Raw genomic sequence first — 24,035 nt, 5'->3', positions numbered from 1 at the left:
TCATTCTACAGTAGTGGCTCCTGTCCCATGGGGCTGAGTCCTGACTCCCACTACGAGTGTTGCAACCTTGCGCACAAGTGCCACTTAGGTTTGGCCAAAGACGGACGGGCAGCCAGGCCAAATTTGAACTTGTGGCGTTGCATGGGATTGCAATGCCCAGAATGGAGAGCCAGGCCCAGCCCTGTGGGACAGGAACTGGTGCTGTGAGGTTAGTGCAAGGACAGCTTGCTCTTCAATCCTCCCCCACTTCCTGGGGCCTTCCTTCTGTATCATGCACGGATGAGTGTATGTTTACCAGGGCCGACTGATGAATTAATCTGGTCTTGGATGTGGTGACCCACCTAGAACCTTCCTACGACCCACTCGTGGATTGGGACTCACTGTTTGGGAAACAACTGACTTAAAGAACACCTGACATCACATAGAATTATCAGCATCTCTGACATGGAGAAATGGATAGAATCACTAACATTAAGAGGCAGAATACTACAAAGTGTCTAATATTTTAGCTAAAATGAGTGGCACTAGATATTTTGGATTAGAAATGCACTTGGAGAAGTGAAAAAGCAGCTTTAAATCACTGTCTGATAGTTGGGGATGGTGAGAGACAGCAGACGTGTGTGTGTATAGGGGGAAAGACCTGGAGATAGCCTATGTATTTGTCTACATGGGAAAAGTGTACCAGTTATATCAGTATAATTATAATAGCAGTTATACTGATAGTTCCCTGTGTAGACGCTCTACTTTCAGAATCAAAATGGGTGGTTTTTTTTGCTTTATCTTAAACACCTTCCAAAGTGACAAACTACATCAAAAAAGGGCACTCTTATTCTGGGATAAGAATGGCCACACTTGGGGAGTGGGGGCAGATTATACTGGTCTAACTAGATTGGTTTAACTTTGCACCTCATCTTATATTGGTATTTGTCTAGATGGGAAAGTTAAATACCCCAATCCCATTGCAATTTGGGATTGCAGATTTAGATTTATGATCCTAATGACCCTTGGTTCCTCAGACAGTCCAAATCAAACTGACTTTGAAGTAAGGAATTATTGATATTGTTTCCATTTCTAATACTAGAATGTGTGGCTGAACCATCACATGCAGACTTGATTGGCAGTTTCATAAGGACCTGAAATAAAGGATCCATAGTTACTAAAACTGGTAATGAAATCAGCTTTCCCAGAAAAAAATAATCTAGAACAGGCTGATTATTGTATTGTATTAATTGGATTGATTATTACTTTCAATAAACTCTGAATATTGTCTGTTAAAATCTTGCAGTTTGTTTTTTTCCCCCTAGAACTATCTTTATTTTATTTTCTGTATTTTCTAACTTATCCTTAACAGTTCTCTACTTACAAAAATGGGTACATTCAGGAGACGCAATGGGCTTGTTCGGGTTTGAAATGAACTGGACTCTGGAGACAGAGTTGGGATGATGGTTTATTTGTGGTTTTCTTCCTTTATGAATCCAAAAATTAACTTCAGCTTTAGGGGTGTATATATACATTGTTATTAATTTATCTGGAGTCTAAAAAACCTGGATTTGGTATGAAACTAAATAACAAAAGATTCAATTATAGAGTTAATTTCTGCTTGCATGAGTTAGTTCTAATGACAAGTAGGAAATAGCAGAACTACCCCATAAATGAAGATCCTGGATTTTAAAACTCAATTCACTTCATCTGAATTGGACTATACAGGAATCATTGAAGTTAGAGATGGAAAAACTCTATTCAAGCCGATTCTGTCTGTCTGACTTAGAAAAATAGGCTTGTTCCATGTTGTCAGTTCCATGGGCTGGCTGCAGTCTTCAGGTTATGGATTCAGCATCAGAGTCCATCCCCATCCCATCCCTTGCAGCAGAAAATTGTGGTCCAGAATCCAAACTACATAAAAAAAAATAAAGGAAATGTCCAGTCTTTCTGACTGCAAAGAGAACATTTAAATTGTGACAGGTTTCAGAGTAGCAGCCGTGTTAGTCTGTATCCGCAAAAAGAACAGGAGTACTTGTGGCACCTTAGAGACTAACGTTTGGAGAGTGGGGGCGGATTACACTGGTCTAACTAGATTGGTTTAAATTTGCACTTCGTCTTAAATAAATAAATTTGTTAGTCTCTAAGGTGCCACAAGTACTCCTGTTCTTTTTATTTAAATTGTGCTTAACCATGTCTGTGGATATTGTGCATGGGTAATAATGAAATGTCAGTGGGGCAACTGGTTCCTGTTGGTGTTGCAGGGTTAGGGAACTAGGACTTCAAATAGCTATCATTTCCTTTTCCTCTAGAAGGAGGAGACTCCCTACGAGTTCCAAAATTATCCACTGACTGTCCATACTAAAACCCAAATCACTTCCCAATCTTTCCCCTGGGGAGGCTGTCTCCCCGCTCCACAGATCTTATTGACAGAACATTTCCACTACTCTCATTAGATTAAAATCTGTTAGGCACCAATGTGGTGGTGGTGATGGGGAACCCTCAAGAACGAAGTGTCCAGGGAGGTGGGGCAGTGTTATAGCTTCAATTTTCTATTAGGTAAAAATCTCTTGATCTCAGGATTTGGTCTTTAGGGTTGCCAAGCTGAAGCCTCTCTTCATTTTGCTGCCCCATAGAATTCCACCTGGAAGTTGGTCTCACTTCAGGATTCAGAGGTGCTTGCATCTGTTTGTGTCTCGTGCCTGGACAAGGTTTCAAGAGGAGTGGTTTCTATTTTATGGTGAGCTGAATACAGTAGAACCTCAGAGTTAGGAACCCCTCAGGAAGGGAGTTTGTTGGTAACTCTGAGATGTTCCTAACTCTGAACAAAACGTTATGGCAGTTCTTTCCAAAGTTTACAACTGAACATTGGCTTAATGCAGTATAACAATGCAGAAGAAATGTGCTGCTTTCCCCTTTCTTTTAATAGTTTACTTTTAACACAGTACTGTCCTCAGTGCCGGTGCAAGGATGCTTTGCACCCTAGGCGAAACTTCCACCTTGTGCCTCCCCCGCCTTGAGGCGCCCCCACCCCGTGGCAGCTCCCCCGCTCCGCCCTGAGATGCCCCCCCTGCGGCAACTCTTCCCCTCCACCCTGAGGCGCCCCCTCTTGTGGCAGCTTCCCACCCCCACCCTAAGCCCTAAGGCACCCCCGCGCTTCAGATCAGCCCTGCTCTGCGCATGAGCACCCCGAGCACGAGCACCCCGAGTACGCCGTGGCTGCTTCATCTCTCCTGCCTCCCAGGCTTGTGGCGCCTAAGCTGATTGGCACCGCAAGCCTGGGAGACGGGAGAAGTGATGCAGCTCACCCCTGCCCCGCCTCCTCCTGAGCACGCCATGGCTGCTTCACTTCTCCTGCCTCCTAGGCTTACGGTGCCAATCAGCTTAGGCACCGCAAGCCTGGGAGGCAGGAGAAGTGAAGCAGACATGGTATGCTCTGGCAGGAGGCGGGGCAGGGGTGAGCTGGGGCGGGGAGTTCCCCTGCATGCAGCCTGCCCCCTTACTTGCTGCAAGTGCCCTCCTCGCGCTCCCCTTTCCCAGCTCCCTCCATCTCAATGCCGGCGGCGACTGGGATGACTGAAGATCCGGCTGCCATGGTCTCTGCCGAAGAAAATGGCACCCCCCAAATCCTAGTGTCGTGGCCTAAATGGTTGCACCGCCCTGACTGTCCTGTATTTGTTTGTTTGTCTCTGTTGCTGCTTGATTGCCTACTTCCAGTTCCAAATGAGGTGTGTGGTTAGGGATCAGTTCCTAACCCTGGTGTTGGTAACTGTGAGGTTCTACTGTAGGGAAGGGTAAAGGAGAGCTAGCTCCTGCCACCAGAGGGCTCTGATTATTGCTAAGGGAGGACGGGATGCAGCTCGCTCGCTCGCTCTCTGCTCAGCATGTAAATAGCTGAGCTTCCTGGGTCATTCGCTGTGCACCGGCAGCATTGCTGTTGCCGCCTGGCTTTTGATCTGTTGCTCCCCAGCGGGGGTCTGTGCGGGGAGAGAGCTGCATTAACTCCCCTCTGTGCCCAGCCGGGGGGACTTTCTGCGGGGGGCTGGAACCAGCCCCTGGGGCAGCCTCGGGCTCTGCCGACACTAGCGCCTGAGCCGGAGCCGGAGCCTGCAGGTGAGGGGCGAGACCCGGGGGAAGGGCCGGGACCGGGTAGGAAAGAGTCTCTGCACCAAGGGAGGCTCAGATCTCTTGTGGCTGTAGCTGCAGGGCAGAGCTGAGCTAACGGTAATGAAGCCCCTGCTTTGGTTGGCCATCAGCTGCTGCCAGAGCTTTGCTCCGGGAGCTAAACGCAGAGGATTCGGGGCGGAGGGGAGAGAAGTTTCCGGGTGACCATGCAACGGTGGCAGTGTGTAAGAGGGCTCCTCCTTTTGTCTCTCTGGGGCAAGGTTCGTGTAGTGTGGAAAACTGCTTGCTGGCTTGATTTGCTACTTAGGGTGCACTGATGGTGCTCAGTAACATCTGCCTTCGCCAAGCCCATATTTGGCCTCAGATTCCATGGACTACTTTTTACAGGGGTTAAAAAGGGGCAAAGGGGGCGGATCAGAGGTGGCCAGGGTCTGAGCAGGGGGTGGAAATTGACTGGTCAGGAGGGTCAAGCCGCTGGAGGCAGGGTTAGGATAGGCTCTGAAGGGCAAAATCAGGAATGGAGGAGAAGGAGATGGTGTTAAGCTCAGGGCCAGAGGGTAACAGAGGGCAAAACCCAGGTACAGGCAGGAGGAGAGGGGGTAACAGTTACCCCAGTGGACTGAGACACCAGTGTTTGGCAAAAAATAGAGTCGGTGGGCCAAGGGGCATGTTTATTCCACAAGACAGTACCTCTCCTCATGGGCTTCCCAGGGCTGGGTTTGTAAAAGTGCAGGTATTTGAATGCCTAATCACTGCAGCTCCTCTTTGTCTGATATAACCTACTGAAGTGCTGCAGGAGACTCAGTGAAATATTTTATGTACACCCCCTCAGAAACAAAGAATCCCTTATCAGTGTATTTGATGGCATAGAGTCTCATAGGAGTTCACCAGTTTGTCTTATCTGGGATGCTTGTCATTGTGCTATTTAAATTATATTTTAGTAACAAATACTCATTGAAAATATGCAGTGCCGGTGCAAGGATATTTTGCGCCCTAGGCGAAACTTCCATCTTGCGCCCCCCCTTCTCCCAAAAAAATCACATACATTATACACAATACACGGTCACAAAATTGTACCCCAGACCTTTTTTTTTTAATCTGCCATGAGGCTGCATCAACTATAAACGAAAAAAAGAGAAATTTTATTCCTATCAGTCCTTTTTCTTGTTCACTATTAAAAGTAAAGGATAGAGAATGCATGTCACTTACTATAATTAACTATTTGAATTTCATCAACTGTTTGACTTAAATATTGATTAAGAGATCAAGATGACTTTCAAGCTTAAGCCTGAGTATTCAAGCCTTGTTAGGTTTATGTTGCAACCATTACACTAAACAAAAGCACAGATGTAGGCAGATCTTATCCTACTGGTGTAACAGCAACTGCTCTGGATAGGATCAAAAAGTTGTTCCATATTAGGGGTTGTCAAGTTTCTCAGAGGCATTGTGGTCCAGGTTTGTTTTAAAGAAATAGACCCCTATCCTGCAATCACTTATGCAGGAGGTATCTGTTAAGATGTTTTGCCTTGTTCTACTTTACCTCACTTGAGATAGGTGCAATTCAAGCATCTGACAAAATAATAGGAGAGCAACCTTCCAAGTTAGTAAGGAAAACATCTGGCTAGTACAACCTAGGATCCCACTATTGTGCTGCTCTGCTAGAAAGAATGATAAAAGATTAAAGTAGGTACAACTCCAAGGTGCTCCGAGCTGTCCAGCTAATCCTTGAATGTTACATTGTAAGAATTCACATGCAAATCCCATTTGCTTGATTCGAAAGAGGAGGCCATCAATGGGAGAGGCCTGGGAGCTCTAGAGATATTAATAGTTCATGTCTGTTCCAGTATTTAGTATCAAATCAAGGCTTTACCTGTCAGCAAACAACCACCACACCTACTTATTTCTCAGCATCATGCATGTCGTGGCTAGATGGTGATCCTGAGTCACTTGTTACCTTACACAAGAGAAACCTACATTTTAAAGAATTATTTCAAATGGGACAATAAAACAGGAGTAACAAACTTTCTGCTTTTCTGAGGTAATAGCCCCAGAAGTTCTTTATTATTTAACAGAGAGCCTGAGCTGAATGCTGGAACAGGAGGCAATATGATGTTGAAGGGCTTCTGTGAAGGAAGAGGAAGAAGTGGCTCTTGGAGCCTCTGGGCCTGATCTAAAACCCATTGAAATCAGTGGGAATTTTTCCACTGACTTCAAGGTCTGGGGATTGGTCCTGCTTTGAGCGGGGGTTGGACTAGATGACTTCCTGAGGTCCCTTCCAACCCTGATATTCTATGATTCTATGAAGGTGGATCAAGGCCTCTGATAACAAGAGTAACTTTTGTAAACTTCTCATTTCTGGGCAATGAAAATACTTACTTACTGAAATAAGGACATGATTGCTGGGGATGGAAGAGATGTGGAGATATCAGAGGATGAGAGGCTTACAGTCACCTGGGTTGGGGATCTGGGCTAAGGGTGGTTGGTGGTGAAGTAAGATAGGAAATATGTGTAAACGAGCTCTTAAGCTAAGAAGTGGGGGCTTAGTAGTAACACATGCAATAGTTTAAAACAACATAAAAGGGTGTATGGATTGTTTGTAAAGGGTCTGTTTAGTAATGAAACAGAAAATCACTTCAAGTTTAGAAAATGCGGGAACCGTTTAGATACAAACAGGAAAGGGAATATAAAAAACTGTATAGATTTTGCAGAACATGATGTGAACCTAACAAGTAACTGTGTCACCTGATTCTTGTATCCTCCTCTTCCCATTTCCTTATTTTGCTCCCATTGTTTGTCACTATCACTTGGTGTCATTTTTAATTTAGATCACAGGCTCTTTGGGCTAGTGAGTCTCTTTTATTTGTCTGCAGAGATCCTAGAACATTTTTGGACACAGAATACATAAGTAATAATATTCATAACAATAATTGCCAAGTGATATACAAACTTAAATGGGATAGAGCCCAACGGATCCCCCCGGTCAGTGCGCCGCCGCGGCAGCCGGTAGCCCAGGGGATCCCCTGGCCCAGGGAAACCCTGGGCTGCTGGCTGCCGCGGCGGCGCGCTGACCCAGGGGGCCCCTGGCCTGCCGGCTGCCGCGGCAGTGCGCGCTGACCCAGGGTCAGTGTGCCTCCGCGGCAGCCCAGGGTTTCCCTGGGCCAGCGGATCCCCTGGGCTGCCGGCTGTCGCGGTGGCGCCCTGACCCGGGGAATCCACTGGGCTGCCGGCTGCCACGGCGGTGCCCTGACCCAAGGGGCCCCTGGCCTGCCGGCTGCCGCGGCGGTGCGCGCTGACCCAGGGTCAGTGCGCCTCCGCGGCAGCCGGCAGCCCGGGGTTTCCCTGGGCCAGGGGATCCCCTGGGCTGCGGGCTGCCGCGGCGGCGCCCTGACCCGGGGGACACCCTGGGCTGCCGGCTGCCGCCTGCCGCGGTGGCGCCCTGACCCGGGGGACACCCTGGGCTGCCGGCTGCTGCCGGCAGCTCAGACTCCTTCTATGTCCCAGCACTAGCGGCTGGTCAACCATTTAAAAAAAAATTAGGGGGCGCTTTTTGGCGCCCCCAAATCTCGGCGCCCTAGGCAACCGCCTAGTTCGCCTAAATGGTTGCACCAGCCCTGAAAATATGCATAAGTTAGTACTTGCTAGTAGTTTTAGCAATGACATCTGGGTTGCTAGTATTGCACTTGCTATGTTTTTTTACTGTGATTTCTAATTTGGAATTTTTAATTCTAACTTTTTCTTCTGTGCTAGAAGAGGGGAAAGGTGAGGGATAGCAAATAAGAACAATCATATGTATTAGTAACTGCTACTGGTTACAATTTACTACCCATATTCCAATAGCAGATTAGGGCTGGTAGCAGTTTAATATCAGTAACTGCTACTGGTAGCAAATTAAGACAGGCAGCCATTTTTAACACTACTGGCTCTAGACCAAATGGTACCCCAGGTAAGGAACATCTTCAGCGCTCCCTTCTCCATTTGGTAAACTTGAATACCTTATTTTTTACTGCATTTTTAGCCCATTTCATGACTTTGATGCACGGTTTGCATGCAAGTTTTATCCTTGTCATATAAGACAATAAAGTTGTATGTTAGGATCTGTAAATCTGCGAGCCCAGCACCCCCCAAGCCTGGCACTCCAGGTGGTCGCCTGGGTTGCCTGCCCCTAATTCCAGCCCTGCACAGAGGTGGATAATAAAAGAAATGAGGGGAAGGGAAAGAGATCATGAAATGTAGTAGATCCAACCATCTCTGTACGGTTAGGGAAATACAGGGAAGAGAAGTGTGGGTGTGTATTGTTTCTTCATTTAAAAATCTACCCTCATTACTGCCCTCCCTTCCCCTGGAGATAATCCACAGAGATGATTTTATGTCCCCAAGGACATGTTTGTTCCATCAGACATGGTGGGTTTAAAAGGACTTAGGGCAGATCTACACTACCGCATAAGTTGATCTCATTTAACGTCGCTCAGGGGTGTGAAAAAGACACCCCCTTGCCAATGCAAGTTACAGCAACCTAACTGCTGCCCACACCGGCACTACATCGACAGATTACTCATGGAGGTGGAGTAATTATGTGAATGACAGAGCCTTTATAAAGCAGGTCAATGTTTTGGCCATTTATGGATTGTCCTTTCCTTCTAATGTATTAATGGGCTTGTCTTCCCTCCAGAACACTTTCCACCCCCCTCCCCCGCCATGGTAGCTTTGTAAAATCTCTCCCCTTAGCCCCATTGACTGTAGATCAGTGGTTCCCAAACTTTAACAATCTGTGAACCCCTTTCACTAGAATGTCAAGTCTCACGAAGCCCCTCCTAAAAATGAATATTTCCAGGGATTTTCTCCTTTACCTGAGTATAAATTATAAAAGCAGTGATTTTGGAAATATAATATTTGTTTTTATGACATGCTTATTACACACTCTTTATTACTATTTATCATTACAGTATTTCTATTACATTATGAAAACAGCAACACTTTTCCAAGATCTCGCTTTTGTAGCTTGTATCACTTTGAATAAACCTGTTATACAACAAGGCTCGTATGTTTCATCAAGGAGCACCAGATGTGAAACAGCATGAAGGTATTTAAGAAGCCAACTCAAAGAGTTCCTCTTACACAAGCATTCAGGTCTTGAGCAGTCCAGGCAAACAACACACGTTACAACAAAGCTTAAACTTGTTCTTCATAATAATTTTAAAAACAATATTAGCTGCCTATTTAATTTTAAAAACAGCAAAAAATATCCACCTCCTTTTCCATTACTTATAAGGAGTCTTGAAGTTTAAATCTCCTCAGTGTGATAGAGATGCTTGCTTTGATCTGCTTAGCTCATGGAAGTCCAGAGGCTCTAGGCTGCTGGCCCTGTGCTGCCCAGGGTCCCTAGGGACAGCTCTGTCCGCCATTAGGGAACTTTTTCCCGAGAACCCCCTGTAACATTTCATGAACCCCCAGGGGTTCACGAATTTCAGTTTGGGAACCACTGCTCTAGATGGACAAGTTCCTCCTCCTCAGCAGACCCCACAATTCAAACTTTGAATTCAAACTCATCCCCCTTCTGAGTGGGCTGGGAAACCATGTTGGTGGTGAATGTGTGGCAGGATTTGTTGCCAGCAGAGACGTGGATAGTTAAATTCTCCCATTAGTAGAGTGGCCTGTAGCTCTGATTCCATGGAGAGCTGGCCCAGAGATTTGCATGTGTTAAAATGGGCTGAGTTGATAATCATGGAACACTTCTCATAATGAATACTCCACAAATACCAATGTCACCTGTTTTCTTTCCCCAGTGTGTCCAATTCCCAAACCTAACGTGAACTCTCAGATGGAACGAAGGGAAGAGTTGGAGGTGCCGGATCTCCAGGGCACTGAGAAGACGGAGATTCTGAAACACAGCTGCAGGGGTGTGGAACCAGATAAACTGAGTCAGAAAAGATTGGTGGGCAAAGTAAAATGCTGGGATTCCCATTAAACCCCAGTTCCCCTTTGTCCCATCCCCATCAGGATCCTTGTGACAGTTGTCACTCATGGCTTCCTAGCACACCTGGTGGTAACTTCCACTCCCCTGAGTGTGTGGATAGGATGTGGAGCTAGAATCGATCCCCAGTTCTCTGTCCTATTGGGAAGGTTTGGGGAGTGATTGGAAGGAGGAGGAATTGGTTCATGGTTTATTTTTATCTGCTCTGCAGTTATTTGGGTTCGTTACCCCCTTTGCCTTTCCCCCTTCTGCATTCCCTTTCCCCACAGGTAATGACTCCTGTCTGGATCCTCTCTGTCTCAGCAGGAGATCAGATAGTGGGCAAGAAGGAAAATTCATAGAAATACAGGGCTGGAAGGGACCTCGAGAAATCCTCTAGTCCAGCCCCTCACACTGAGGCAGGACAAGTACACTTACACCGTCTCTGAAAGGTGTTTGTCTAACCTGTTCTTAAAAACCTCCAGTGAGGGGGATTCTGCTACTTCCCTTGGAAACCTGTTCCTTATCATTAGAACCTTTTCACCTAAAATCTAACCTTAATCTCCTGTGCTGCAGATTAAGCCAATGACTTGTCCTGCCTTTATTGGACATGGAGAACAGTCAATCACTCTTCTCTTTCTAACGGCCCATAACGTATTTAAAGACTGTTAACAGGCCCCATCTCCCCAAGTCTTTCTCTTTCTCTTCCTCTTCAACCTTTCCTAGCAGGGCAGGTTTTTTAAAACCATTGATCATTTCTGTTTCTCTCCTCTGGACTCTCCAATTTGCCCATGTCTGCCTGGATACCCCAAAGGAGTTAGGCACTTAAATTCTTATATTACGCTCCACTGCAGTGCACCAAACTCCCACTGACTAACTCAGTGCCTGTGTTTGGCAGGCAAAGTTCCTTAGGCACCTATGTTTCTTCCTCTTGGTATGCACGCTGCTGCCTCCCTCTAAGAATCTGGATGCTTATTACCCGCCTGAGCCCCTGAGTGACTTACAAACCAGGGGAAGACAGGCATTTAGCTGCCTCAGTTGTGTGCACGTCTTGAGCCAGTTGTCATGCTCAGAGGCCGCCTACTGGATCAGGCCCCTCAGGCAAGTTTACACAAAACAGTCAATGGTGCAGGAGAGGAGAACCTCCCTCAAAACTTTAGCCCAGTGTACTTAGCCTTAGGGTACTCACTTGGGATGGAGGAGAGCCCCAGTTCAAGGCCCCTTCCATCTGAAGGGGAGAAGGGTTTTACAAGGAGATTTCTGGTGAGTGCTCTAGCCACTGAGCTATGGGATAGTCCATCATTCCTGTGGAAGCTGTTGCACTGTGGATAAATAATTAAAAAGTCACTGGAGCAGGGGGACGGGACCCTGGGCTAAAAGTTAGGAGGAGCTTCTCCCACCCCTCCACCTGCCTCTTGCAAAAATGGCATAGGAACCCAACTGCAAAGACGGCTCCCGGCACTGCTCTGCAACCTGGACTTAGGCGCCTATCTCAGTCAGAGGGGTGAGGCTTAGCACTTTGGGTGGCTTAGCTAGCTCCCTCCCTACCATGCTGGATTTTGTCAACTGCAGTGTAAAGGCACCTGTCTCTTCCCAGGCATTGCTTTGGAGCTTAGGCACGTAAGTCAGGCATTATGATGTTCAGTGTCGTAGCATTTAATTTTTAGGTGCCTAGACAGTTACTTTGATTCAAACCCTATTTGCATTTTTTATGTCCATGCTGTCTTTTTTAAAGTGAGGCACCTAATAACTGGACATAATACTCCAGCTGAGGCCTTACCAGTGCTCAGTTACTTGCTGTGTCGGTCTTAGGACACTCCTGTTAATATATCCCAAAATGATTTTAGCCTTTTTTGCAACTGCATCACATTGCTGGGTCGTATTTAATTTGTGATTCCCCCATAACACCCAGATTCTCTTCAGCAGTATTGCTGCCTAGTCAGTTATTCCCCATTTTCATAGAATCATAGTATAGAATCATAGAATATCAGGGTTGGAAGGGACCTCAGGAGGTCATCTAGTCCAACCCCCTGCTCAAAGCAGGATTAATTTCCAACTAAATCATCCCAGCCAGGGCTTTGTCAAGCCTGACCTTAAAAACCTCTAAGGAAGGAGATTCCACCATCTCCCTAGGTAACCCATTCCAGTGCTTCACCACTCTCCGAGTGAAAAAGTTTTTCCTAATATCCAACCTAAACCTCCCCCCACTGCAACTTGAGACCACTACTCCTTGTTCTGTCATCAGATACCACTGAGAACAGTCTAGATCCATCCTCTTTCAGGTAGTTGAAAGCAGCTATCAGATCCCCCTCATTCTTCTCTTTTGCAGACTAAACAATCCCTGTTTTGTATCTGTGCATTTGATTAATCCCCTCTCCCCCCACCCCTGTCTTTACTGAATTTCATCTAGCTGATTTCAGACCAATTCATTAAGGTCATTTTGAATTCTAATCCTGTCCTGCAAAGTGCATGCTCCACCCCCAGCCAGCTTATAAGCATGCTCTCCTTTCCATTCTCCAAGTCATTAATGAAAACATGGACTAGTACTGGACCCAGGACAGATCCATGCAGGATTCCACTAGATACATCCCCCAGTTTGACAGTGAGTCATTGATAACTACTCTTTGAATATGATCTTTCAATCAATTATGCACCCACCTTATAGTAATTTCATCTAGACCACATTTCCCTAGTTTGCTTATGAAAATATCATGTGGAACTGTGTCAAAAGCCTTACTACAATCAAGATGTATCAAGTCTACTGCTTCCCTCTATTCACAAGATCAGTCACCCTCTCCAAAAAAGAAATTAGGTTATTTTGGCATGATTAGTTCTTGACAAATCTGTGTTGGCTACTACTTATTGCCCTATTATCTTCCAGGTGCTCCTGCGGAAGATCCTGAGCAAGTGGACCCAAACAGGATGTTTTCAGAAAGAGCCAAAAGAAATGTTTCCCACAGTCCTGATCAGAGTCAGCACATATCAGAGAGGGATCAGAGAAATCACAAAGGGGGGAGAGAGGAAAAATCCAATGACCACCAGGGAGGTTTCAGTGTTCTTAATGAAACCACGATCCAGCTGAGAGTCCACATGGGGGAAAGATCCTACGAGTGTGCTGAATGTGGGAAAGCCTTTAGCTGGAGATCACACCTTACTGCCCATGAGAGAATCCATACAGGAGAGAAACCCTATAAATGTCTGGACTGTGGGAAAAGTTTTAGTCAGAGATCCCACCTTACTACACATGAGAGAATCCACACTGGTGAGAAGCCCTATGAATGCCCTGACTGCAAGAAAAACTTCCGTCGCAACTCACAGCTTATTAATCATCTGAAATCCCACACGGGACAGAAGCCATATAAGTGTCCTGACTCTGGGAAAAGCCTCCGGCGCACTTCACACCTTACTGCGCACAGCGGAGAGAAGGCTTATCAATGCCCAGACTGCAAGAAAAGCTACAGTCAGATGTCACACCTCGTTAGACATCAAAGGTTCCACACAGGAGAGAAACCCTACAAGTGCCTGGACTGTGGGAAAAGCTTCTGTCAGAGTTCAGACCTTATTACGCATCAGAGAACCCACACGGGGGAGCAGGCCTACACATGCTCTGAGTGTGGGAAACAGCTCAATAGAATCTCACACCTTGTTGCACATCATCGATCCCATGCTGGAGAGGCGCCTTACCAGTGCCCTGACTGTGAGAAAAGCTTCAGTCAGATGTCGCACCTCATTAGACATCAGAGGTTCCACAAAGGAGAGAAACCCTACAAGTGCCTGGACTGTGGGAAAAGCTTCTGTCAGAGTTCAGACCTTATTACGCATCAGAGAATCCACACGGGAGAAAAGCCCTATAAATGCTCCGAGTGTGGGAAAGGATTCAGTCGGAGCTCAAACCTTATTGCCCACCAGAGAACCCACACGGGAGAGAAACTCTATCAGTGCTCCCACTGTGGGAAGAGCATGACCCGGAGTTCAAACCTCGTTCGACATCAGAGAACTCACACCAGGGGAAAACTTTATAAAAAAAGCCTGGATCCAGCCTAGCCATTGTGAATAATACACTGGCCTTTTTCCATTAATGATGGTGGTGTTTGGACCCAGTTACTCAAAGGAGGCTCCTAATTTCTGTTGAAATCAATAGAAGTCAGGAGCATAAATAGCTTTTGAGAATCTTGGCTTTGGCTCCAGTATATGTCCGGGGTCAGGAGATAGCAGCAGGGAGGGTGGGAACCAGAATGGATTGTTCTGGAGGGCACAGTTGCTTGGGAGTTGTGGCACAGATGATAAACACAGGCATATCTTCAAAGACCATTATACTGAGATAGACCATGCACATGAATCTGTGGAATGTTCATCAACCTTTGTATCGATGCAGCATGTGTTTTCACATGTTCTTCAAATCTGTAGGGAGTGATTAATGCAAAACTTCCAAACCTGGCTATGTAGATGTCCAATCTTTGAAGTCTGACCTCCTAGGCTATAGGGGGAGTTATTAAAACTAGTAACTAACTCAGCTTCCCTGAACAGAAGATTCTCTCACAGTGATCAGGTTGATTATTATATTGAATTCACTGGATTTGACTATTACTTTCAGCAAACTGAATATTCTCTGTTAAGTTCTTACATTTACCTTTTTTATCTTGCTTTTCCTTTTTCTCTAGAACCATCTTTCTTTTGTTTTCTGCAATTTCTGACTTATTCTTAATAGCATTCTAGTCCATTCAGGAGCACCAATGGACTGGTTTGGGTTTGCAATGTCCTGAACTGGACACTGGAAACAGAACTGGGATGATGTGTTTTTTTCTGACTTTAAATGCAGAGGAATAAAGTGCAACCGTGTTTCCAAAACTCTGAGTCTTACAACACAAGTGAAAATGGGGTGATATTGGGGCCTGTAGGAAAGCCTGTCGGTAATACTGTCATAGCGCTGAAAATCTGCAGGTATGGGCCATGTTGATGGATGCAGATACAAATTTTATATCTAGAGCCCTAAAAATCTGCGGATATCTGCTTGATATCCACTTGCTATCTGCGGATATTTGCTTAATATCTGCATACCAAGCTTGCGGACCACAGATCGGATGCAGATACAAATTTTGGATCTGCCCAGGGCTCTAGTGACTGTAATGACATCAGAAGTCTGCTTTTTGATACAGTCACCCCCACAGAACCATCAATACATTACTATTGCCCTTTTAGTTTCATTCTTAATGCATTACACTATAACAACTCTGACATATACATATACCGGGGTGGCCAAACTTACTGACTCTCTAAGCTGCATGCAACAATCTTCAGTAGCTCAAGAGATGCAGCGCACCTGCTGAAGCTCTGAGCCCTAGCCTGTGCCCCCTGTGAGGCTGAAGCCCCTAGCCCCACCACCTGGCTGGAGGGCAGAAGTGCCTTGCCGCACACCCTCCCCCCCACAGGGCAGAAGCCCTAAGCTCTCCCCCCCTCCAGTCTGGTAGGCAGAGAATAGGGGGCTGGGGTGGGGCTCCATGAACCACACTTTAACTGTAGAAGAGCTGCATGTGGCTCACAAGCCATGGTTTGGCTACCCCTGACATTTACGCATTAAAAAATCCTATGACTAAGATAGCTGCATGGCTGAATTCCTTGTATCTGCCCCAGTTAGAATCTGAGTTATCACATGCACTGTATTTCTCCTGTCACCACTCACTTTTTTTTCAGATTTATTTATTCATTTATTCTTCTAGGAGCAAGTATCAAAGAGTTAATCCCAGCATAAGGCATGTGTAAATATATTATTAATTTAGGTGGTGTCTAAAATACCTGGGTTCAGTATAAAACTACATAACAAGAGAATCAAGCGAGGAGTGAATCTGCTTGTATGAGTTAGCAGTACTGGTAAGGTATCCACATTGAAATTGCAGTTCCTGAATTATAAATTCCCAGTTTACTTAATTTGAATTGGCGTATAATAGAATAAGCAAAGTTAAAAATGGAAAATGTCAATTTATTCCCATCCTGTTTCCCTCAGCAAAGTGAGTGTTTTCTGCAGGTTGTCTGCAATTTTGTTGCTGTGGCGTTAACAGCCTAATTCACCTCACTCCCACCCCTTGCTGCAAAATCATGTTCCAGAACCTAAATGCAGGGCTGCATTATGGTGATACAAATAAATAATCTTCAGGTTTTTTAAAGAAAAAAATGTACAACACTTATGACTGCAATTAAACATTTAAAATGTGCTTATCAACCCCTATGGATATTGTGTATGAGGATGGGCAACTACCTTGTACTAGTGTTGCTGGGTTGGGGAACTGCTACTTGAAATACCACCCATCCCTCACCCTCCCCAAAAATCAGGTCGCTTATGACTACACATTAGTTCCAAAACCTTCAACAGACTGTCCGTGCTAGAACCCAAATGGCTTCCCACTCTTTCCACTGCAGAGATTGTTTCCCAGTCATTGCCAGAGCATGTCCCCTGCCCTGATATGCAATTTAAAAACTATTAGGCATAGGGAAGGGGGGGATACCACTCAAGACTGACATGGCCTATTGGGGATGTAAATTTTGAGGTCTCTTCTCAGCAAAGGTCCCTTGATCTCAGGATTTGGCCTTTAGTGATTCCAAGCTGAAGTCTCTCTTTCTTCTGCTGCCCCACAGAAATTTCATCTGGAAGTTGGTTACATCTCGGGTTTAGAGATGCTTTATGTCTGTATCTGTTTATGTCTGATGCACAAACAAATTTTCAAAAGTGGACTTCTTTGCTTTATAGGTAGCTGGTTGGAGCAGAGTGAATTTTTTATTTTTTGCAGTGAATAGTAAATTGACCAAAAATGTGTTGGGGGGGGAGGGGAGTATTGAAACTACTTAAGAATTCAAGTTGATTTTGGAAATAGTTTGGCTGAAAACAAACAAAAAAATTCAGCAATGTCAATGATTTGAATCCGCATTTTATTTCAAAGTGTTTTTGTTTGGTTTTTTTTTGTGAGGGAAAAGTCACTTTCAGCCCGAAACTAACAATTTTTTTCAGTTTGGCCATCACACAACTCTATCTGAATGGAGAGGTTGGGGGGGGGGGCGAGGTTAATTAGCTCCAAGCACTAGTGGCTCTGGTAATTGCTATGGGGAAGAAGGGTGTCTTGTTCCCTCCACTCCCCTGCCAGCTGAGCTTCCTGGGTCACACGCAGACAGTAATAACATCCAGAAGTTGGACCTGCTGCTTCCCAAGTGGGATCTGGGTCATGGATCTTTATTAAACCTGCCTCTGTGCCTGCCTGAGTCAGGCACTTTCTCCAGTGGCTGGAACTAGCCTGCAAGGGCAGCTCCAGGCTTAGCTGACATCAGCTCCTGAGGCACAGCCTCCATGTGATTGAAAGAGAAAATGCTGGGGAAGGGCAGGAAAGTGATGCTCGGCCCTGGGAGTCTGCTCCCCTGTTTTTAATGCCCAGGAAAAAGCAGTTTCAGGGGAAACATGAAATGGTCACAGTTTTGGGTTCCCCTTTGTCTCTCTGGAGGTGATATTGCAATGAAGGGAAATGCAGGGAGGGAGCTGGAGTTATGTTGATCTAACTTTGAAATGTAGACCAGGGCAGTTAAGGACAACACAGAGGTGAAAAGTGGGGGTGGGTAGGAATAGGCCATCAAATCTTGATTTTAAAATCTAACCTCATTACTGCTCCCCTTTGGGCTCCCCTCAAATTCCACAGTGATGATTAGATCTGCTCAAGGATAGAGACATGTTTGCTCCATCAGACAAGGCAGATTTTTAAAATACGTGGACTGTGTATATTTGTAAGAACTTTTCTATAGAACCCTCTTCCTTGTGAGTCATGTGAAACCTCCTGAAATTATCCATGTAGGTCTTTTAGGGATTGGCACCCTCAAAATTTTTGCTAATCTTAGTGAATTTAATTCTTTATTGAAGGCTCTAGCCACAGGCTGTGGGGAATCCTTTCAGGTATTTGTGCTTCAAAAATTATTTCATTGAAATAATAATCTCTCTCAACATTCCCATGACTTCATGGTATTCTATAAAAGTAGGTTCAGCTGGTGAGAAAAGCTCTGTCAGATTTTATCCAAAAAGGTATAAACTTCAGATCCTCCTGTTCCCTTCCTATCAGTATTTCATTTATTAATAGAATTAAACAGTAGCAGAGAGCAGAAGTGAGTGCAGAATGGATTTTTTGGTTTTCATCAAAGTAAGAAACTCAAACACATTTTGTTTCAAATCTTCCAAAACATTTTGATTGACTAGAAATCTTTGGTTTGGTTTTTCATTTAGTTTTGAGTCAACCAAAATGTTTCTGTCAAGTTGAAACAATTTTGTTTTCAAGTTCTTTGTTTTCATTTGCCATTTTCAAGTACTATCCAAATCTGCCATCAGCCTGTCTCCTACTTCCTGTTACTGTGATCAACACCTGGCTTTGGTGGCAGGATGCTGTAGGTCGGAGTGTGTGCACAGAATGGGTGAATAAATGGTTCCTTAACCCTTTATTTTTAATTTTTAACTTTAATTTTAGCCAATTGGCTCAAATTACTTTCTCCTGGGACTTTGTAGGGAGTCAAAGGGAGCCCCTTATGAGAAGAATGAGCTGTCCATGGACAGGACAAGGTTGTTTGCTAAAAATCCTCACAGAAGTCAAAAGGCCCTTTTTAGAGACCTAGCCTTGGATAAGGGATTCCTACACTCTGGTTTGAAAGGGTAGGTGGAGGAGGGGAGAGGAGAGGAAGGTGGTAGAAAGTTGCAAAATAAATTAAACAAAGCTTTTAAATGTAGTACCAGCCTGGAAGAGAACATGGTGTCAGAGGAGAAAGAGCAAGAAAAAAAAGAGGGTGAAATTAAGGACCGTATCCAGGCACACAGCTCAACTAGGCTGCATGGAGCCAGGGGAGGCAAGCCTCTGGCCTGGAAAAGTTCCTCCCAAAATATATTCAGCAAAAGGGTAAAAAGCAACCCCCCTCTTAAGTTTAAGCACCTGAATGGCTTTACAAACCCTAAGTCTAAGTCTGAAAATGTCAGCTTTTGGTTTTTTATGCAACTTCTCTACTCCCTTTGGGGTGTAGTTCACTCGTTTTAATAGAATCCGTCCACTGTATGTTTTCCTTTCACCTAACTGTGCAGCCTTCCTTAGGTGTAATTCAGGGAACAGGACAACTATGAAACACAGTGAAGCGTGAATTTTGGCGGTCTATATAGGCCATCAATTTTTTACTCCTACTCTGTGCTCTTACATGCCATCTGTAGTATATACTAAGTAGCGTTTACTGTGGGGTTAGGGAAAGGGCCCACTCGTCTGTACATGACTTCTATAATATGATGAATGTGGGGGCTTTGGTAGTATTTTTATGATGCCTGTGTGTGCCTCAGTTTTCCTCTGGGCTTTGCATTGCCATAGTAGAACTACATTACTAAGGATTGTGTGAAAATCTACACCTGTGAACATGCAGTTAAACCGACCCGACCCCCAGTGTGTAAACAGTTCTAGGTCAACAGAATTCTCCCATCCTTGTAGCTACTGCCTCTCAGGGAGGAAGCATACCTACGCTGATAGGAGAAGCCCCCTCATCAGCATAGGTAGTGTCTTCACTGAAGCACTACAGTGGTGCAAACCACACAGCAGCGTTTTACCTGTAGACAAGCCCTGAGTGTAAAGCAAAGGGATGAGCTGTTAACTCAGCAGGTGGCCTGGAAACCAGAATCACTAACAAACTAAATAAGGTTTATACATGTGAATGGTGGATCAGAAGAGACCATGGAAACACCAGTGGGGGGGACAGTAACACCTAGCAACCAATAGACAAGAGGAAGGAGATGTAGTAGAAAGACCAACCTCTGTTGGTGAGAGAGACAAGCTTTGGAGGGGAAAAGCGCCAGGTGGCTGTGTTAAGAGCTAGGATGCCCCTGATGTGGGCCAGACCGAATTCTGTCTTCACCTCTTTTCCTTTCTATGCTAATCTACGGACTTTCAGATTCTGTGAGCCAGCTGACTGATAAATTGTTACCTTGTTTTGAAAAGGCTTCCTGGTGTCGCTGCAAATACTTTACAGGAAACATTGCGCTCTGGAGGAGTACAGGACAAGCCTCTCACAGGAGACTGGCTCTGCTGGACTTGCTGCAGGGAGTCATGGAGACAGACCGGGATCACTGGTGCCACCAGCCTAGTCTTGGAGGCCATGGGCCGCACTCTGTGGAACTGTGTGGCTCCTTGGGACCTGGCAGTCTATCGAGGTCACTCCCCAGGGTTACAGGCTGACACATAAACCAGACCCTGTGGATCCATGACACACAGAGGACATCTCTTGCATTGATGTCTTATAAATATACAGTAGAGAACAATGCTGCACTGGTACCTTGGATGTGACCTCATAGAACTTTTTAAATATTTTTTAAGCTTTAAAACATCCCAGCTGTACTCTCTTTGGGCCAGAACTTCAGCTGGTATAAATCAGCATAGCTCTATGTTGATACATAGCATGAGCAGTGAACAAAAGTGGCCTCCATGAACAGTGAGCAAAACCAGCATCCACACCAGGACTCTTGACAAATGCACTCAAAGAAAAAGGATGTTTAACAAAATGACAAGTGTGAAAGCAGCACTGAGATGAAATAAGTGATATCGGGGATTATGGCAAATGCATCTCCGGCTTCTTCAATGGCTGTGCTGATGTCTCCCAGACTGCCTGCTTGATTTGGGGGAAGACATTCTGCACAGAAATATGTTTTAATTTCCACTTTAAAAAATCATTCCTCTGGTAAAATGCTGCTGTATTTCCTGGCTCACTGAATCTGCTCAGAAAGCAACACCACTAATACAGGAAGCCTTATAGGAACCAGTGGGGAAACACACGCCTGTGGAGTACACATCCTCCCACTGTAACAACAGAGTTCTTAGCAGAGACTAAGAGGTGATAATAAACCATTAAATGCCATGGGTATGTCTACATAGCAAAAATATCCCAGTGAGTCTCAGAGCCTAGGTCTACAGACTAGGGCTTGCGGGGCTTGTGCTACCATGTGGACTTTCCAGCTCAGGCTGGGTTTCAGAGCTCAAGCTCCAGCCCAAGCCAGAACATCGACACAGCTATTTTCAGCTTCCTAGTGTGAGCCCTGCAAGCCTGGGTCTATAGACCTGGGCTCGTAAACTCACCGCCATGGGGTTTTATTTTTCCTACTTTGTTGATGAACCCCATCTGGCCAGATTCCACTCTATTCTACACCAGGGTTGATCCAGAGTGACTCCCCTGAGTCTGGTGGGGCCACTCAGTATTCACCCTACCATCACTGAGAACAGAATCTAGATCCTTTTTCAGTGTTTGTTGTGGGTATTTTATCTGAACAACCCCTTTCAGCTCGCTTTCTATCAACTTCCCCCCCACCCCACCCCACCCCACCCCCAACAAACGTGGACCATTGAACCATCCCCACCACTCAAAGTGGCTGATGCTGCTGTACAGTGATGAACTCAGCCAAGTCTGAGACATTTCCACCACTGGCTAGCTAATGCTAATGTTTGGGAAAACAGAAAGGAAGGGGTTAAGATTTGAACTGACCTGAAGAAGCCTGTCAGATCACTGAAAAGACATCAGTGCATTTCCACTGTTTGATGGGGTGTGGGGGGGGGAACTTACTTCACAAAGTTCTTGAAACCAGAGAGCTCCAGGACTTTTCTGTGTGGGGAAAGTTTTACCAGTTATACCAGCATAAGAGTGCCGTATTCAGTTTGCTTAATTCCTGTGGCTAAATGTTGTAAACTAAACTGGAAAAAGGCCACCCTTATATTGGAATAAAAGCTTCCATGTGAGGCTGGGGGTGTTAAACAGGGATAACTAGATCAGTTTAAATTCAGACCTTAACTTTCCTGTGTAGATAAGGCCTCAGCTGGCATGAGCGAACTCAGGTCTCCAGGAAAAGACCCAAGAAAGTACTGAGGTGAGGAATGTGTACTAGGATTCAGGAAAAGGCTAGACATTTATATGGATAATAAAATAATCATTCGCAGTCATGCCAGCCCAGGGGCACAGCCATGAGGGGTGTATGGCCAGGCCCCGTGTACCAATAACCCTCTGGCCAGCTGGCCAAGATATCATTGGCTTTGCCCATCACTCTGATGCAGCAGGCAGGAGAGGCCGCTCTCCCATGTGGACTCTCCGGTGTCTATTAAGGGTCGAGCTCTGAGTGAAGCTTTTCCCACAGTCCCAGCACTGGTAGGGTCTGTCCCCGGTGTGGATCCGCTGGTGCCTGACCAGGTTGGAGCTGCGGCCGAAGCCTTTCCCACAATCGGAGCACTTGAAGGGTTTCTCTCCACTGTGGATCCTCTGGTGCGTAGACAGGGTGGATCTCACATTGAAGCTTTGCCCACACTCAGGGCACTTGTAGGGCTTCGCTGCGACATGGATTCTCTGGTGTGAGGAAAGGCTTGAGCTCACACTAAAGCTTTTCCCACAGTCTGGGCATTTGTAGGGCTTCTCTCCATTGTGGATCCTCTGGTGTTTGACCAGGTCCGAGCTCTGCCTGAAGCTTTTCCCGCAGTCAGTGCATTTGTAGGGCCGGTCACCCATGTGCGTGCGCTGGTGTTTGATGAGGTCAGAGCTCTGGCCGAAGCTCTTCCCACAGTTGGAGCACTTGTAGGGCCGGTCACCCGTGTGGGCCCTCCGGTGCCTGTGCAGGTTGGAGCTCTCGCTGAAACTCTTCCCGCACTCAGTGCATGTGAACGGCTTGTGCCCGGCGTGGATCCTCTGGTGTTTAATGAGATCCGAGCTGCGCACAAACCCTTTTCTGCACTCGGGGCATTTGTAGGGCTTCTCTCCCACATGGGCTCTCTGATGTCTCACAAAGTTGGAGCCGTCAATAAAGCTCTCCCCGCAGTGCCCACAGCTGTAGGGTCTGTCCCCCAGGTGGATCCTCTGGTGCAGGATGAGGAGTGACCTACGGCCAAAGCCTTTACCACAGTCAGGGCATTTGTAGGGCTTTTCCTGGCTGTGGATTCTCTGGTGTAGGACCAGGGTGGAGCTCCGGCCGAAGCTCTCCCCACAGCTGGGGCAGGTGAAGGGCCTCTCACCTGTGTGAGTTCGCTGGTGGGCGAGAAGCTCTGAGCTCACGCTGAAGCTTTTCCCGCACTCAGTGCAACTGAAAGGCCTCTTGCCCGTGTGTGTTCTCTGGTGTCTAACGAGGTGTGAGCTCTGGCGGAAGCTTTTCCCGCAGTCAGGGCATCTGTAGGGTCTCTGCCCCGTATGGGTCCTCTGGTGGGCAGTGAGGTCTGAGCTCTGGCTAAAGCTCTTTCCGCATTCCGAGCACAGATAAGGCCTCTCTCCCGTGTGGATCCGTCGATGCTTAGTGAGATGGGAGCTCACGCGGAAGCTTTTCCCACATTTAAGGCATTTATAAGGTTTCACTCCCGTGTGGACTCTCTGGTGCGTCAGGAGCTGCGAGCTCCGACTGAAGCTTTTGCCGCATGCATCACATCTGTAGGGTCTCTCCCCTGTGTGGATTCGCTGGTGTTTAGTGAGGTCTGAGCTCTGGCTGAACCTTTTATCACAGTGAGAGCACTTATAGGGTTTCTCTCCCGTGTGGATTCTCTGATGGGTCGTGAGGTTTGATTTCACACTGAAGCTTTTCCCGCAGTTGGGGCAGTGATAGGGTTTTTCTCCAGTGTGGATTCTCTGATGCGTAATCAGGTTCGAGCTCCCACAAAAGCATTTCCCACACTCCGCACACTGATGGGGTTTGTCTCCCCACTGGGCTGTCTGACGTTGTCCCAGGCCTGAGTGCAGACCAGAGCCTTCCCCACACTCTGTATCCAAGTATATGTTCTCTCTAGTTGGGTAGCCCTGGGGGACATTCTCACCCTTGAAGTCTTTGTCACATGAAAAGGACTGAACCTTTCTTTTTCCTGAGCAATTTCTCTGCTGCCTTTCTGATCTGCTGTCGGTCCCACAACTGTCTCCCTGGCCAGTTCCCTGCAGCCCCAGCTCCTTAGGGACATTCTGCTGGGGACTGTCCTCCACATCCTCA

General features: G+C 46.2%; 2 protein-coding genes across 3 annotated transcripts in view; one reads left to right on the top strand and one right to left on the bottom strand.

The window, feature by feature from the left end:
- Positions 1–9,078: 9,078 nt before the first annotated feature.
- Positions 9,079–14,991, top strand: LOC115641025 (zinc finger protein 239-like). Of its 2 annotated transcripts, XM_030544129.1 has the most exons (3): positions 9,079–9,184; positions 9,888–10,001; positions 12,936–14,991. In XM_030544129.1, the coding sequence occupies exons 1-3, from the start codon at positions 9,145–9,147 to the stop codon at positions 14,096–14,098; spliced, it is 1,317 nt and encodes a 438-aa protein (XP_030399989.1). In that variant the 5' UTR covers positions 9,079–9,144; the 3' UTR covers positions 14,099–14,991. The 2 variants fall into 2 exon arrangements, with proteins under 2 accessions (XP_030399989.1, XP_030399990.1); XM_030544130.1 differs by lacking the exon at positions 9,079–9,184 and having other exon boundaries at positions 9,912–10,036; positions 12,936–14,986.
- Positions 14,992–21,455: 6,464 nt separating this feature from the next.
- The window catches only part of LOC115641038 (zinc finger protein 850-like), a 110,357-nt gene continuing 107,777 nt past the window's right edge, over positions 21,456–24,035 (bottom strand). The window contains exon 6 of the mRNA XM_030544153.1: positions 21,456–23,751. Within this exon, the coding sequence (XP_030400013.1) occupies positions 22,124–23,751 (1,628 nt within the window). The 3' untranslated portion in view covers positions 21,456–22,123. The remainder of the gene's footprint in view (positions 23,752–24,035) is intronic.

The sequence above is a fragment of the Gopherus evgoodei genome, unplaced genomic scaffold (assembly GCF_007399415.2).
Source record: "Gopherus evgoodei ecotype Sinaloan lineage unplaced genomic scaffold, rGopEvg1_v1.p scaffold_33_arrow_ctg1, whole genome shotgun sequence".
NCBI classification, from domain to species: Eukaryota; Metazoa; Chordata; order Testudines; family Testudinidae; genus Gopherus; species Gopherus evgoodei.
The sequence above is the reverse complement of the archived record's forward strand: the minus strand, read 5'-3'. Positions and strand labels throughout refer to the sequence as shown.